General features: G+C 60.6%; 1 protein-coding gene across 1 annotated transcript; it reads left to right on the forward strand.

The window, feature by feature from the left end:
• Positions 1-404: 404 nt before the first annotated feature.
• Positions 405-7,997, forward strand: EEF1A2 (eukaryotic translation elongation factor 1 alpha 2). The gene is made up of 8 exons (XM_061125788.1): positions 405-532; positions 1,851-2,071; positions 3,633-3,812; positions 4,264-4,560; positions 4,932-5,082; positions 6,100-6,356; positions 6,964-7,198; positions 7,856-7,997. The coding sequence occupies exons 2-8, from the start codon at positions 1,928-1,930 to the stop codon at positions 7,981-7,983; spliced, it is 1,392 nt and encodes a 463-aa protein (XP_060981771.1). The 5' UTR covers positions 405-532; positions 1,851-1,927; the 3' UTR covers positions 7,984-7,997.
• Positions 7,998-15,847: the final 7,850 nt, after the last annotated feature.

The raw sequence follows: 15,847 nt of genomic DNA on the forward strand, positions 1-15,847 counted from the left end.
GCCGGGTTCCTGAGGACTGGGCCCGTCCCTGGGACCTCCTCTTATGATTCGAATGTCTTCCTGTCTTGTGCTTGACGCACCCATCCTCTCTCCCTGCGGGCCTGAGCCTGCGTTTCAGGCTAGCTTTATCTGTCTTTTGCCTCCAGCTCTTTCTCTCCTGGTCCCTCTCTCCATCTCCGCCCTCCCTCTTTTCTGCCTCCCTTTCCCTTCTCGTCTCGTCGCGGTTCTCCGCCGCCTCCGCCTGTTTTTCCCTCGTTGCTTGCGCTCTCTTCGGGTGCGTCTCGTCTCCGCCTTTGTAGCTCGCTCCCTCGCCGCATCCTCCTCTCGCGTCCCTGTCGCGCTCGCGCGCGCCCGAGGACCCTGCATCCCTCGCGTCCCCGCCCCCGGCCCCGCCCGCGCCGGTACCGCATTGCCGTACTGCAGGGGCGCGGTGCACTGCGCCTGCTCGGGCGATAGGTGGACCCCCCTCCTGGAGAGATAAAACCTCCGGCGCCGGAGCCGCCAGTCCCTCTGGCTGAGACCTCGGCTCTGGGTAAGGACGCTGGGCCTCCGGGTCCCCATTCCCGCCCCCAGCTTTCCGCAGAGGGCCCCTTCCCGGGGGACCAATCCTGGGGGCATAGACGGGCCCGTCCCGGCTTCTGGCGAGGCTGCGGTCCTCCCTGCGGAGATCTGCCGCCCGCCCAACGCGCCCGCACCAGCACCGGGGTCAGTCCCCGGGGCGGCCCTGGGTGGGGTGGGGGCACGGTGGTATCGCTTGTTTACGCGGCGGCTGAGGCGGGGACGAGTCTCCTGGACAGTGGCGATCGACCTGCAGCCGTGACCTTGGGACCGCCTAGGGCCCTGCCGGATTGAGGAAGGGTCGTCAGCGCTAGGGGCTGGTGAGGGTGGGCGCTGTGGGTACCTGCCATGTAGCGGGAGAGCGGCAGGAGGTCAGACCTGAAGGGTCCTTGCCACCCCGCCCCCACCCGCGCTGGCGATGTCCACTTGGTATCCGCACCCTAGGGTGCACCTTTTTCTCCAGCTTTCCCTCCCCCAGCTGCCTGTCACCTCCTGGGCTACCTAGGTTTCCCCATTGACCTCCAGGATGGAGCAGGGGCTGCGACTCTGTGATTAGAGGGGAGGGGGAGGGGAAGGCCCCCTGCCCCCAGCAGGCTGAGGGCATCTGTCTGTCATTTGCTGAGCTTGGCTGCTAGGGCCAGATTCACCCTCTGGACAGAGCAGGGACCCCCACTTCCCTGCCCTACTGTCTGCCCCCTGTCCAGATCTGGGGAGGGCCTGAGCTATTCTGGGCCCCTGATCTGGGCACTGCATCACCCTGCCTGAGGTCTGGGCCAGGCTGTCTCCCCGTGCCAGCCTGCCGGGCAGGGATGAGAGGAAGATGGCGCCGTCGCTGCTCCAGGAGGGGAGTGGGAAGCCCTGACCATCTCTCCACTGTGACAGCTCGGCGGGGGGTGGAGGGGTGCTGGGACTGGGTGCAGTGTCCCAGCCCAAGACCGTGGGTGGGGGAGCAAACACCGGGGACAGGGCATTGGAGAGCTGGGCAGGGTGACTCATCAACAGGCTCCTGACTGGTCATGGGGCTCACCAGCCTGGTGTTTCTCTGTCTCTCCAGAGGGGGGATAACCTCTCTCGGGGGAGGGGGGTGATTGTAGCCACGACACTCAGACATTTCCAGCTGTTGGGCCCTTTGGGCTTGCCCCTGGGCTCCGCTCAGCTAAATGCAGAGACCTGGCTATAGCCTCAGGGTCTTGTTCTGTGGGGCAGGGTGTGCTCCCAACCTGGGGAGGGCAGTGTCTGCTGGGCTACTCCCGGAGGCCCCCCATCACCTGTGCCCCTGCCTCAACCCACAGACTCACTGCTCAGCGTCCCCTCATCCTGAGCCAGAGCACCCCAGGTCGTGCCAGCCCCTCCCCACGCCCCAGGCAGAATGGGCAAGGAGAAGACCCACATCAACATAGTGGTCATCGGCCACGTGGACTCGGGCAAGTCCACCACGACTGGCCACCTCATCTACAAATGCGGGGGCATCGACAAGAGGACCATCGAGAAGTTTGAGAAGGAGGCTGCCGAGGTGAGCCCTGGGGGAGCTCCCCGTTTCGCCTCCACCGTGAGGCTGGGGTCCCATGTGGCAGCCCGACTGGCACTTCCCTGACCCTGGGGCATGAAGCTCAGATGATCTCCTCCAGGGCAAGAGGATGTGTGTGTCAGAGCATCCAGATGGGAGAGGCAGGGGGCAGGGGAGCAGGGGCACCTCTCTCTGAGAAGGTGCCTGTGGAGGAGGTGGACCAACCTGCGGGACCTGCCCCGGGGCAGGGGGAGGCGCACTTCTCCCAGTACTGGTCACTGTCTCTGAGCCCCACAGTTGGGTTCCTGTAGCCCCAGGGCTGAGTCTGGGGCTGAGGGTGGCGCTGTCCTCGCTTGTCCCAGGGCAGGGCCAGGGCTCAGAGTGGCTATTAATAGCCAATTGATGGGCACCCAGCCCATCAGCTCCATTTTCTCGTGCTGGGCTGGGGCAGGCCAGTCATCCAGGGTGGCACCCTTTTTTAAGGGGCCCTGATGGCTGGACCCCCATTTCTGGAGGCTGATCTTCTTGAGTTCTGAGACCCATGGGTGGGAGGTGTCTATGAAGTAGGGGTCTGCTCTCTGTGCCCCCTACCTTTACCCCTGAGCTCTGGGAGAAGACCCCTGTCTGGGGAAGCTGTCAAGGGTCTCACCTGGATGACTGGTGCCAGGGCTCAGGAGGGGGCAGTTGCTGGCCTGGGATGAACCCTGTTCTCAGAGTGGGTGGGGGTGCTCTTGGGCCCCGAAGCTGTGTCTTTCTTTCCCTGCCGGGCTGGTACCTGGAGCGGGGGTGGGGGTGGGGGGGGTAGGGGGGCGCGCTGAGGGTGTTCGCAGGGTGTCTGTCTGCGTAGCCTCCCCGGAGGGCAGAGTTCGGTCCTTGTGCAGCCCTGGCGGGGGGTTTTGCCCAGCTGGACAGTGAATACACAGTCCTGACCGCAGCCCTGGCCCTGAGCCTGGGGGTCTCGCTCTGCACGCGGCGCAGGTGTTGGTAGAGGGTGGCCCGGCTTTGCTTCCCCTGCTCAGGTGAGGCGGGGGTGGGGGGAGGAGCCTCGGAGCCACTGGGGAGCTTTATCTGTAGAAAGAGCTGGAAAGCCAGGCCCTTCCTTGCGACCTCATCTGATTTCTTTCTTTCTTTAAAAAAAAAAATCACAGAGGGGTTTTTTTGGTTGGACAGTGTGAAACCCAGTGGTGTCGTCGGCTGACTCAGAGATCTATCTGGGGGAGGGGAGACCCTGGCTTCAGATAAAGGGGAGCCCTCAGCCGGGGGAGGGCTTGAAACCGCCCGCGGCTTCTCTCCCAGGGCGGCTCCCAGGCCCTTGCGCCCCCTGCTGGTGGATGCTCAGATGGCGCCCGTTGTGACTGCAGGGAGGCTGGTTTGGGCAGGCAGGGACGAGGTCTGGGTGTCCTTGGTTCCAGAGCTGGGTCCAGAGTCCCCGGTCCCGGCAGGAGCGAGGGCCCTCTCCGCTGTGACATGCTGCTCCCACGGCTCAGGCGGACCCGTGACCAGGCCGTTGGGTCCGGGTCCGTCCTGAGCCACGCCCCCCCCCCCCCCCACCCCCCCGCCCCTCCAGATGGGGAAGGGCTCCTTCAAGTATGCCTGGGTACTAGACAAGCTGAAGGCAGAGCGGGAGCGCGGCATCACCATCGACATCTCCCTCTGGAAATTTGAGACCACCAAATACTACATCACCATCATCGACGCCCCAGGCCACCGCGACTTCATCAAGAACATGATCACAGGCACATCCCAGGTGGGCGGGGCTTCGGGGTCCTGGGGGATCTGGAGGTGGGGCAAGGGCACCATTTGGGAGACTCTGGGGGCCCTGGAATTGGTGAGTGGTGGTTGGGTTTCCTCTGCTTCCTCGCCAGGGCATGAGACCCCTCACCTTTGTCACCACTCACCCCTCAAAGAATTGAGTAAGCGCCCCAGCATCTCAGCCAGGCAAGAGCGCCTATAAGGACAGCTGGCCACTGTCAGGGCCGACTTCACAGAGAGTGGACGCAGAGGCCAGGATGGGGACACTGAACGTAGACAGAAATGCACCCCTCCCCCCCCAGACAATTCAACATTGCCAGGGCATTCACACAGACACACACTGCCTCTAAGGGTGAGACCCCCAGGTTCCATCCCCAGGCGACTGCCCAGGCCCCTGTCCACTGCCCTGAGGGGCCCGAGCTCACCCTGCCTGACCTTCTGGACAGGCGGACTGCGCCGTACTGATCGTGGCCGCAGGAGTGGGTGAGTTCGAGGCAGGCATCTCCAAGAATGGGCAGACCCGGGAGCACGCGCTGCTGGCCTACACGCTGGGCGTGAAGCAACTCATCGTGGGGGTGAACAAGATGGACTCCACGGAACCCGCCTACAGCGAGAAGCGCTATGATGAAATTGTCAAGGAGGTCAGCGCCTACATCAAGAAGATCGGCTACAACCCGGCCACCGTGCCCTTCGTGCCCATCTCAGGCTGGCACGGGGACAACATGCTGGAGCCCTCACCCAACGTAAGTGCCCCACAGTGGTGGGGCTGCTCCCCAAGGGCCCTGGGTCAGGGTGAGCACAGATGGCCAGTGGGGGGTCAGGGAGCTGTCCCCAGGCTGCTCTCAGCCCTATGACTGTGGTACTAGCCCTCTGTGGGTGTTGTGCTGGTGGGAACCACAGCCTCCTTGGGTACAGGCACTCTGCCCTCAGCTCAGTTTCTCCAGGAAGCTGGCCAAAGCCACTGCAGCCCCTTCTTTGGCCAGGGACACCCCCAGATTGACATTGTGGGGGCAGTGGCCACTGAGGCCCAGGCTTATCTGCCCACTCCTGGCTGTGGGGTGCATGGGGTGGGGGGAGGTGGGTGCTATGACGGTGCCTTCTTCTTCCTGCCCAGATGCCCTGGTTCAAGGGCTGGAAAGTGGAGAGGAAGGAAGGGAATGCCAGTGGCGTGTCCCTCCTGGAGGCCTTGGACACTATCCTGCCCCCCACACGCCCCACAGACAAGCCCCTGCGTCTGCCGCTGCAAGACGTGTACAAGATTGGTGGTGAGTGAGGGCTCCATGGCCACTGCCCGCTGCAGTGCTCCTGCCCACCTGGCCAGTTCTGCCCTCAGACCCCCTCCTGAAAACCGCCCCCAGACCAGGAGCATCCAGGGCCAGTTATTTCTGCCTCTCCCACCATGCTGCACACTTTCTAGGGGACCACCCATCCACCTATCTCCATCCATCCATCTGTTCATCCATCTATCCCAAGACTGCCGGGGTCTTCCTCCCTCCAGACAAGTGCCCAGCCCTATGCCAGCACCAGTGGCACAGGGAGAGTCATTTATCACCCTCCACCTGGAGATCCCTGACTTGCAAGAGACACCATCCACTCTAGGAATGAGAAGAGCTGGTCACGCAATGATGCAGACCCATAAACAAGCGTGAGGCCCACAGGGGGCCATAGTGGGGGACTCCCAGCCAGGAGGCTGTGGCCAGAGATGCTGAGGACCTGGGTGCAGGTGGAGTATCACGCTCACCCGGCACAGAGCATAGCCATCAGCCTCCTTAATGCCATAGGAGCCTCTGCCACAGCCAGGGAAGCCAGGCTTGAGCCCCCTGCCCCATGTCTTGCGGGGGGCGTCACACCCCCACTGTTTGGCCACACAGTGTAAGCAGATCCTGAGAAGTGTGGGGGCACCATGCCCCTTTGGGACTCACACCTGAGATGGCAGCACCGGTGCCGGGTGGGCCACCCCGGGGGGGCTGTCCACAGCCCACTTAGTGCTGCTGTCTCACAAGGAGGGTCCTGTGGTGCCTCCTCTTGGGACACTTGCCCCTGGGGGTAGATGGGCCTCTCGGTGCCTGTGTTCCCTGTGTTCTGGGAACTTGCTTCCTCAGGCCCTTTTTCTCCAGATGGGGCAGGAGAAAGGTCTCCACCTCTGTGTAGGTCCCAGCGTCCGCCTTGCCCAGGGTCTCCCATCCCCTCCCTCCCACCACATGGCCACTCCCTGCCTGCTAGGGAGGACAGGGCACCCCTGGCCCCAGCCTGCCCTCACGGCCCCTTTCCTCTCGGCCCAGGCATTGGCACCGTCCCCGTGGGCCGAGTGGAGACAGGGATCCTGAGGCCTGGCATGGTGGTGACCTTCGCGCCCGTGAACATCACCACGGAGGTGAAGTCAGTGGAGATGCACCACGAGGCTCTGAGTGAGGCCCTGCCCGGGGACAATGTCGGCTTCAACGTGAAGAACGTGTCAGTCAAGGACATCCGCCGGGGCAACGTGTGTGGGGACAGCAAGTCTGACCCACCCCAGGAAGCCGCCCAGTTCACGTCCCAGGTGGGCAGCCCGGTGGCCAGCGGGGCCCACCCCAGGCAGTACCAGGGCTGTCCTCAGCGAGGGGGCTGCTGGGTGCCAGGGAGGACCGAGATCCTCACTTTGCAGAGCAGGTCCCCAAGGACTGGCGGGGTTGTAGGCAGGAAGAGCAGGCAGGGTGCTCCTAGCCTCACTGAGTCCCTGCTCTGGTCCTGAAAAGGCTGTTCTCAGTTTACTGCTGGGAACAGGCCTGTGGTACTTTGTCCTCTACATGCTTACTGTGCCCTCTTTGGTGACCTATGTAGGTGAGTAAGATTTTTTAATTGGCTTTATTGAGATATAACTGAAATATGATAATTGAGGTGTAGTGTTGTCATGTCCCGGCCTCTGCTCTGGTGCTGCCCTTTCAAACTATGCCCTTGTCATTGTTTATCTCTTGTGGCCTTTCAGATGCTCAAAGAGGACCCTGGGGTTCAGGTCTGGGAGCCTCGATTCTCCCTATCCTGACCTCCCTCCATGGACAGCATCTGGGCCCCAGGGACCTGGGGTGGGCAGAGCCTCCTCCAGCTCAGGGCCCTCCCCCAGTACCCACCTGGGCATGCCTGATGGCCTTGTGTACCTCTGCCCACAGGTCATCATTCTGAACCACCCTGGGCAGATCAGCGCTGGCTACTCACCAGTCATTGACTGCCACACAGCCCATATCGCCTGCAAGTTTGCTGAGCTGAAGGAGAAGATTGACCGTCGCTCCGGCAAGAAGTTGGAGGACAACCCCAAGTCCCTGAAGTCCGGTGATGCAGCCATTGTGGAGATGGTCCCGGGGAAGCCCATGTGTGTGGAGAGCTTCTCCCAGTACCCGCCTCTCGGTGAGCTGGGTGATGGGGGAGGGGCAGCCATCAGGTGGCAGCCAGTCCAGGCCAAGGGCAGAGAGCTGCTGTGGGGGTGGGGTGGATGGAGGGTCCTGGACTTTCCTGCTGTGGCTTAGAGCTTAGAGGAGACCCAGCCTTGGTCTTTGTCTCACAGAGCATAGGTGGCCCCACTGGGTGGGCGGGGGATGGTATCCCCCCCTGCAGATGAAGTCCCCTAGGGGACTCACTCAAGGTCCACAGCTTGGCAGAGTGAGGACTGACCGCCGGCCTCCAGCTGGCCTGCCCCACTGATACCCCAGGGATGACCCACAGATCTATATCGGAGAGCTGCCTGTGCAAGGTTGCTGGCCACCGTCAGAATACTTTAAGGGTGAACTGTATTCTGCACCAGGCTGCTCTAAGGACTGTTTACATGCCATTTAATTCCCACAACGACGCCTTGGCGGAGTCCCATATATGTTATTCCTGCCATCTAAGGAGAAGGGAGCCTAGCACCTCATTGCCCCCTGCCTCCACTCCGGAAACAGTCAAACAGGCTCACAGAGCTCCGCGCCAGGGTCCCGCCCCAGGGCCAGGGGCTGGGGGAGGATGCTGCCGGCGCCAGTGCGCCTGCGCGCTGCATCCGGGCCTGCGCCTCACGCTCCCTCCCCGCAGGCCGCTTCGCCGTGCGCGACATGCGGCAGACAGTGGCCGTGGGCGTCATCAAGAACGTGGAGAAGAAGAGCGGCGGCGCCGGCAAGGTCACCAAGTCGGCGCAGAAGGCGCAGAAGGCGGGCAAGTGAAGCGCGGGCGCCCGCGGCGCGACCCTCCCCGGCGGCGCCGCGCCCCGCCCCCGCCCCTACCCCCGGCCCCGTCCCCGGCGCGGCCCCGGCGCCTCGCCCCCCCGCCAGGCGCATGTCTGCACCTCCGCTTGTAAGAGGCTCTCCGTCAGCGACTGGATGCTCGCCATCAAGGTCCAGTGGAAGTTCTTTAAGAGGAAAAGCGTCCCCGCCGCCCCGGCTTCCGCGTCCAGCCTTTGTCACGCTCAGTGCCCGTTTTACCAATAAACTAAGCGACCCCAGAACCGTGTGTGTCTGCTGCTGAGGGGTGGGGGACCTGCACTGCGTGAGGGCGCTCCTTAGGACCCCTCCTGGCCTCCCACCAAGCTGCCACCCCGTCCACCCCGGCGGCCATCACCCCTGCTGGCTATGTGCCCAGGCGTCCACCCACACTAACCAGGTGGGCGGTGGGTCGCTGAATTCGGAGTCCAGCTGGTGAGGGGGCTTTGGCGTTCCCCCAATGGGGGCATCCAGGACAAAGAATGGGTCACTTCGGATCCGCAGAAGGGGGGTGAATGTTTTGGGGGGTCTCTCTGACAACGGGATGAGCAGAAGGCTCCTGCACGAGTGATTGTCACACACACCTTGTTCTTCTCCTGGGTTTTCAAGCTCTTAGAAGTCTGCTCTTATACCCCATGCCCACAAGCCAGTCACTTGTGCCACATCCACCCTGCTCCTCAGTGGGGCTCATAAAACAGCCAGGAACTGTGGCCCCAGAAACCCCAGAGCAAGCCCTGACCGTGGTCAGTGAGGAGGGAGGGGGGAGGAATGGCAGGATCACTCCCTGCCCAGCCAGCCCTGCCCCAGAAAGCAGCCCCCAGCCCCAGGGGGTGTTGGCACTGCCTACAGAGCTCAGGAGGGCTGAGCCGATCCCCCACCACGGGCGCAGTGCACACTTGCACGTTTGCAGTGGAACTGGGCTGCGGGTTGTCCCTTCCAGGGTGAGCAGGGCCATAGTGTCCCCCAGTGTAGGAGTCCCCTGGGGCCGCAGCAACAAATGGGCCCCAAGCTGGCAGCTTAAAACCACAGACGTGGACTCTCTCACAGTCCAGTACCCCTGGGACAAGACCCATCGTGGGCCTGCTTGCTCCAGAGGATCAAGGGGAGAGTCCGGCCTCTAGAAGCCTCTGGGGGCTGCTGAAGTCCCTTGGCCCATGGCCACATCCCCCCAGCCTCTGTCACCATGGTCACATGGCCTCCTCTTCTCTGAGTCAAACCTCCTCTGCCTCCCGCTTATAAGGAAGCGCACTGAAGACCCTCCCCACTCCCGGATCATCCATGATCATCTCAGCTCAAGATCCTTACTTTAGTCACCTCTGCAAAATGCTTTCTTCTCACTTGTCATGTCACAGGTTCCAGGCTCCCTGAGGCCTGAGGCTCCTGAACTCTGGGAGCCTATCCAGCCCACCACCCTGGGTGGGGATGGGAATTATGCAGCCCAAGGAGGGGCCAGTGGGACAGAACGGTGCATGGAGTTCATGGGGGTCTACAGAGGGGCTGTGGTGTCTCCTCGCCAAGTCCCAAAGTGGGGCTGGGTCCCCGGAGCGGCATGAAGGGAGAGTAGGACCAGAAAAAGGATGACCAGATTAGTCAGGCTGCATGGGGACCCACTTTCCTGTGCTGGCAGCCTGCAGACCTCCCGGGAACCATCTGGGCTGACCCCCAGAGGCCTCCAAGGAAGGCAGCCTGAGTAGGCAAATTCAGACACAGAGAGTAAGGAGAGAGTTAGTTGCTCAGTCACATCTGACTCTGCGACCCCATGGACTGTAGCCCACCAGGCTCCTCTGTCCATGGGATTCTCCAGGCAAGAATACTGGAGTGGGTAGCCACCTCCTCCTGCAGGGGATCTTCCCAACCCAGGGATCAAACCTGGGTCTCCTGCATTGCAGGCAGATTCTTTACCATCTGAGCCACTAGGGGAACCCACAGACACAGCTCCCCTAGTCAAATATGGGTTTCAGAGAAATGGTGGATAATTTTTAACATGAATATGTCCTATACACTGTTTACACCGAAAAAATATTTGTTGCTCACCTGAGATTCAAACTTGATGGTGTGTTTTACCTGGAGGCCCTACCAGAGGAAAGTGGATGCCTCCTGCCACTCTGCTGAGATGTGGCCCATCCCTCAGGCCAGCCTGGGCTGACCCCACTGGCTGTCTGTCCCAGGAAGTATCCTGACACACTTGGCCCAGTTAGAATTGGGGTCAAGCAGGAAAAACCTGTCAGCTCGAGACAGGCTAAGAATGAAACCAGCCCCTGGCTGGGGTCAAAGGAAGCCGCCGAGCGTGGTCCCTGTGGAGACCCTCACCTTCTGGTCCCAGTGGCTGTTACAAATTCTGGTCATTCAGATGCCAAGGCTGGGGGCTGTAAGCCTGTCCTGCTCCCCAGAGGGCTGTCCTTGGGCCACACTGCTCGCCCCCCAGGTGAGTGTTTCTGGAATGGGGACACAGATTGCTCCAGGCTGGTGGGCTCTCAGGATGGCTTGAGGACAGAGGTGGAAGCAGTATCCCATTCCCACAGAGTCTGAGCCAGTCGGGGGTCCCTGCCATGGTGGAGGGTGGGGTTTCTCGGAGGGTTTCAGTGCCTTGGGCTCCCTTGGGGATGCAGAGATTAAGGCAGGCCCAGGAAGGTGCCAGCTCCTCGTATGATTCCTGGCAGGGTCCTATGCCTCTCTGCATCCCTGATGCCCTGCTCCAGGTTAGGGGCGGAGAGGCGGAGGAGGAGAAATCCAGACCTCACTGATCCGGATGTGCAGTACCTCCAAGTGTCCACGTGAGGGCAGCACATGCAGCACATCTCCCAGGACTTTCTGGCTGACCTTGGGGGTGGGTCAGCACCCTGCAGAGCTGGGGTAGGCAGGGGCCTGGATCTTGGGGCTGTTCCACTCAACGGAAGGGGCTTCAGGGGGAGGCACTGGCCACACCCGGGGACCGGCAGTGAGGAGAGGCGGCTGGGTGAGACGGCTGACCCCTGCATTACCCTGGGCGTCAGTTCTCAGACCCTCACAGGGTCGGATGCTGCTGAGGTCACAGCCAGGGGCTCAGTGCACTGGAGATGAAAGCAGGAATATTTAAAACTCAGGGTCACACGGTGCAGTCCTCACACAGCACGTGGCTCTGAAAACTCCACTCACTGCAGGAGGGGGGCCTGAGGGACAAAGACAAGCAGTGGTGTTACTGAGTAAATAGTTTAACCCTGAGGGCCTTCTGGAGGGTTCTTGGGCCCGGGGTGTCTGGATGGAATTTTGAGAACCTTTAATCTGGGCAGCAGTGCAGCTGGCAAGGGTCAGGTTGCTGCCCTCTCCACCCGATGGGAGCCGGGTGAAAGCAGGCAGTGGGTGGACAACCCCCTAAGGTCAGGCGCTTGCGGGCATCATGTGGCCGCCTCCACACCTGCCTTCTCTGCTGTCCAGTTCCTGGTGCGGCCATCCGAGTTCAGGCTGAGGCCGCAGGGTGAGATGGAGGGCCCTTCCTTTGTTTCAATGGTAGGTGGGCCCTTTCCCTCCGCAGTTTGGGGCAGGGGAGCCGAGGAGGGGGTGGAGTCCACTGGGTCGGTGGGGCAGGGCATCAGCTTCAGAGGCGGTGGGTGGTTGGATAGGGGGTGGGTGGACGGGGTGGGCACCACAGCCCAGAGAGTGCACCCTGGGATGGGGGTGGTGGTACAGCCTCAGGACTGGGGCCCAAGGATGGGACACAGACCAGCTCTCACACCTGGCCTAGATACCCAGGCTTCCCCGGACAATGTGGGGACTCAGACAGCAGCCTTCCTGCTGGCCATGGGGCTGGTGCCTGCAGCCTGGGCTTGGTGAGTGGTCCCTGAAGCTGGGGCCTGGGGCTGCTCTCCTGCCCTCTGGTGGGCTGGTGAATAATTGAAAGCAGGAACCACCAGGACCTGACTGGCAGCTTCAGTCTGCACTTTGGATGCCTCTGAAAAATTCATGAGTCCTTGAGGCAGCAGGGTCCTGCTGAGCTGGCCGAATCTGATCTATCTCCTGCCCTCATCTCCCCAGGGGTCCCAATGCCTTCCCTCAAGGCAGGAAGCACCTTCCCTCTCTCCCCCAGGGATGTGGGTGACCCTGGTGGTGACAGTCCTGGGAGCAGCCTCAGACTGTCCCCGGGGATGGCTGTGGGCGTGTCTCCTCCTGGGTGCCCTGGGGCCATGGTTGTGCCAGACTGCATGAATGTCCCCGGTATGTGTACCCAGCTGTGCACACGTGTGCGAGTGTGACCTGGTTGTGGAGCTTGTGGGCCTGTGTGTAGCTGTGTGGGGTGTGAGGGGAACGTGGTGGCCTGTCCTGGAGCCCACGGAAGCCTGCGTGTGTGCAGGGGTGTGTGCAGGCGTGCATCTTGTGCATGCTTGAGGGAGCACGCATGTGCATGCACACATATGTACATGAATGTGCGTGTACACCTACACAGGCTATGTCTTGGCTCTACCTGCACTGCTGGCTGGCTGTCTGGAATCAGGTCTGAGCTCCTGGGGGCACCCGTGCGTGGCTGGATGGCGGCAGTGCTGGGCAATTTTCCCGGCCCTGCAGCCATGCAGGGAGAAACCAGCCAAGTGGCTGGGCTGGCTGCTCCCAATTCTGCTGGGGTGGGTCTGGGTGTGTCATGGAGGAATGGAGCTTTGTGTCCGGAGGAGCTGCTGCTTTTTGGTGTCTCTCTGTGGAAGTCGGCTGGGGAGGAGGTAGAGGAAGGCCAGGGGGCCACTCAGATATGGGCTTGTGGCTGGGAACCTGGGCAGCACAGAGGTCCAGTCAGCTCATACCAAGATCAGGGTCTGGACTGTGTGCCGATTGGGGCCTGAGGCAGGGTTGGGGGAGGTGACAGTGTCCAGGTTCTGCCTCTCTGGGGTCTGCCCTGGCAGAGTGCGTGGGCTTGGAAGGGTCAGGGTGGCAGAGACCAGGTCACAGTCTCTGGAGATGATGGCATCCAGGCTCTGCCTGTCTGGGGTCTGCCCTGGCAGAGTGGGTGGGCCTGGAAGGGTCAGCGGGGCAGAGACCAGATCACAGTTTCTGGACTGTCTCTTTGAAGAGGCTTGGCGAAGTGGCCCCAGCCTCTGAAAACCATCTCATCAGGGATGCTGGCAACTCTGGGGGGCATTGGGCTGGGGCTGGGCTCATGCCAACCCGGAGTGTCTGAAGGGCCAGCTCCCTGAGCCAGAGAGTCCACCCAGGGTTCTGGTGGCTAGAATGTTGCCAGCTGCTGTTTGAAGCTAGGTCTGTCTAGCTGGCTGACGTCCTGGGCTCCAGGGCTCAGCTGCCTAGAGGGTGGGGGGATGGGGCGGTCAAGTTGAGCATATGGGGAGGCGGAGGACAGAACCAGGGTGGGGAGGGGACGCGACCATGTTTCTGCATCCCGTGTTGGAGTTCATGAGTTTCTTCGTCCATCTCTGGCCTCTGAGCAGCCCTCTTGTTCCACAGAGTAGGCAAGGCCTGGAAGGGTGCTCCACGCACCAGAAGCGCTGGGGTCTGGGTTGGATGGGGCTCCCGCAGACCTCAGCTCTCTTGGAAGGCTGCAGCTACCCCTGCTGGGGTGGGGCTGGGGCTCCTGGGACGCCCTGTGCCTCTGGTATCCTCTCATGCTGTTCTTCCCAGTGTGTCTCCCAACACCCAGGGTCCTCGTCCCCATGTTGCGGAAGGTGACACACACTGGAAAAGCAAATTTGCAGAGCCAGCCCTGGAATCGATTCACTTAGTTTTACTTTAAAGCTTATATAACGCTTACTCATGCCAGGCATTGTTCTAGTGCTTTGCAAACCTTAACTCTGTGCACGGTCATAACAGTCCTATGGTGTATTTACTCTGATTACTCGCCATGTACAGGGTGGGAAACTGAGGGGCAGAGATGTCCAGCACTGTGCCCAGTTACAGACAAGAGCCATGCAACAGAAGCAAAAACTGCAGTGCTCTGTGATGGTGTGAAGGTAGAGACTGTCATCAGGTAGAAAACGCAAGGTTACTTTGTGGAACTCCGATAATGACTGTTCTGTGGCCACTTGGCCAGTGTGCCCCCCAGAGATGCTTGCCCCACCCAAAACCCTTCCTGGGGGAGAGCAGCTCTCCTCCCCAACACCCCAGACTCCTGCCTCTTTGCCATGAGCATTTTCATTCCTTGGCTTAGGTATTATTAGGAGCTTTAGGGAGAAAATTCATTTGTTGGCACTATTTCATACTAAGGAGTGAATGGCTAGCTTCCCAGAAATATTTGCAACTTAAGAGAAAATCTTGTTAACCTAAATCATCGTGTCTTTTTAAAATATATATATTTATTTATTTTTGTCTGTGCTGGGTCTTCGTTGCCGCATACAGGCTTTCTCTAGTTGTAGTGCATGGGCTTATGGTGGTGGCTTCTCTTATTGCAGGGTACTGGCTCTAGCGGATGGCCTTTGGTAGTTGCAGCTTGTGGGCTTATTTGCCCTGCAGCATGTGGGATCTTCCTGGACCAGGGATCAAACCCGTGTCCCCTGCATTGCAGGACGGTCTCCTAACCACCAGATCACCAGGAAGTCCCCAAATCATAGTGTCTTAACCTCAGTGCTAGTAACATCAGGGGGTAGGGAATTCTCTGTTGTGGGGGTGGGGAGCCTGTCCTATCCTCCCCCCACCCCCAGATACCAGTTGCACCTGCCCTAGTTAAGAGTGACTGGCCTAACTGGATCTTATCTCTGTGGGTGGACACCAGGAGGGGACAGGATCAGTGTATCTGAGCTGGGAGACCCTCCACAGGGGAGGGTCTATAAGAAATCAAGAAAGAGAGTGCTTGTAAGCCAGGACTGGGCTTGTCATGCATCTCCTTGCTTTTTCCTGGATGCTGCTCTGTGCTGGGTGATGCTTTACAGGATCATCTCTGTTCAGAATCCCCAACAGCCCTGTAAGGTGGGAGCCATGTCTCTTCACTTGATCAGTGAGAACCCCTGCAAGGATCCTTTGATCTGCCCAAGGTCACACAGCTGAGAGAAACCCGTGAGGTTGCCTCTGGCAGTGCTATGGGGTGGACTGCATTTCTGGTGGAGTAATTCATCAAGGGCCACCCCGCCAGAGCTCTCAGTGTGGGCTGAGGGCTCCAGCTCTGTCTAGGCAGGTGTGTCCTTGTTTACTGGTCCAGGAATCCAGTCTTTCTGTCCCATCTCCCTGGCTAAGAGTGTGGTGACCTTGTCCTGGGTGAGGGGCTGTGGGGAGGGACTCTGACAGCCCACAGGCCCTGCCCCAGGCTGGACAGCTCTGTCCAAAGCCTACTGGACATCTGGCCAATCAAGCCAGGCACTCAAGTGAGCCAGGGCTGACAGTGGGCAGGCAGCCAGGACCCAGATGCCGACGCCTGTGTGTAGGCAGGGCGGCTGACCACTCTGCTGGTAGGGAGCCTGTCTCCACGGCATTGCACTCCAGTGCACATCCACCCACAGTCTACTGGGCTGCCCCCCAGCCACACAAGCCCCAGGCCAGTCATCAAGGGCGCATCCTGGCTGGAGGCTCCAAGCAACCTCCAGTTCTAGAGAAAAGTGACTGTTCACTCATTCATCACCTCCTGTGGGCGGGGCCAGAGGCTGTGATGTGTATGCAATGGTCTGTGTGTATGCACAAAGATGTGAGTGTGTGTGGGAGGATGTGAGTGTGTGCACTGGGCTGTGTGTATGTAGTGGGCTTTGTGTGTGTGTGTGGTTCTGTGTGTGGGTGGGAGGATGTGAGTGTGTGAACAGAGCTGTGTGTGTGTTTGTGTGTGTGTTTGTGTGTGTGCACACGCACACAGGGATGTGAGTGTGGCACTGCCCTCTTCTTGATCTCCCTGTCTGGGTGGGTGGGGGATGAACAGGAGATGAGCTAATAA

Source organism: Dama dama, chromosome 23 (genome assembly GCF_033118175.1).
Source record: "Dama dama isolate Ldn47 chromosome 23, ASM3311817v1, whole genome shotgun sequence".
Classification (NCBI taxonomy): domain Eukaryota; kingdom Metazoa; phylum Chordata; class Mammalia; order Artiodactyla; family Cervidae; genus Dama; species Dama dama.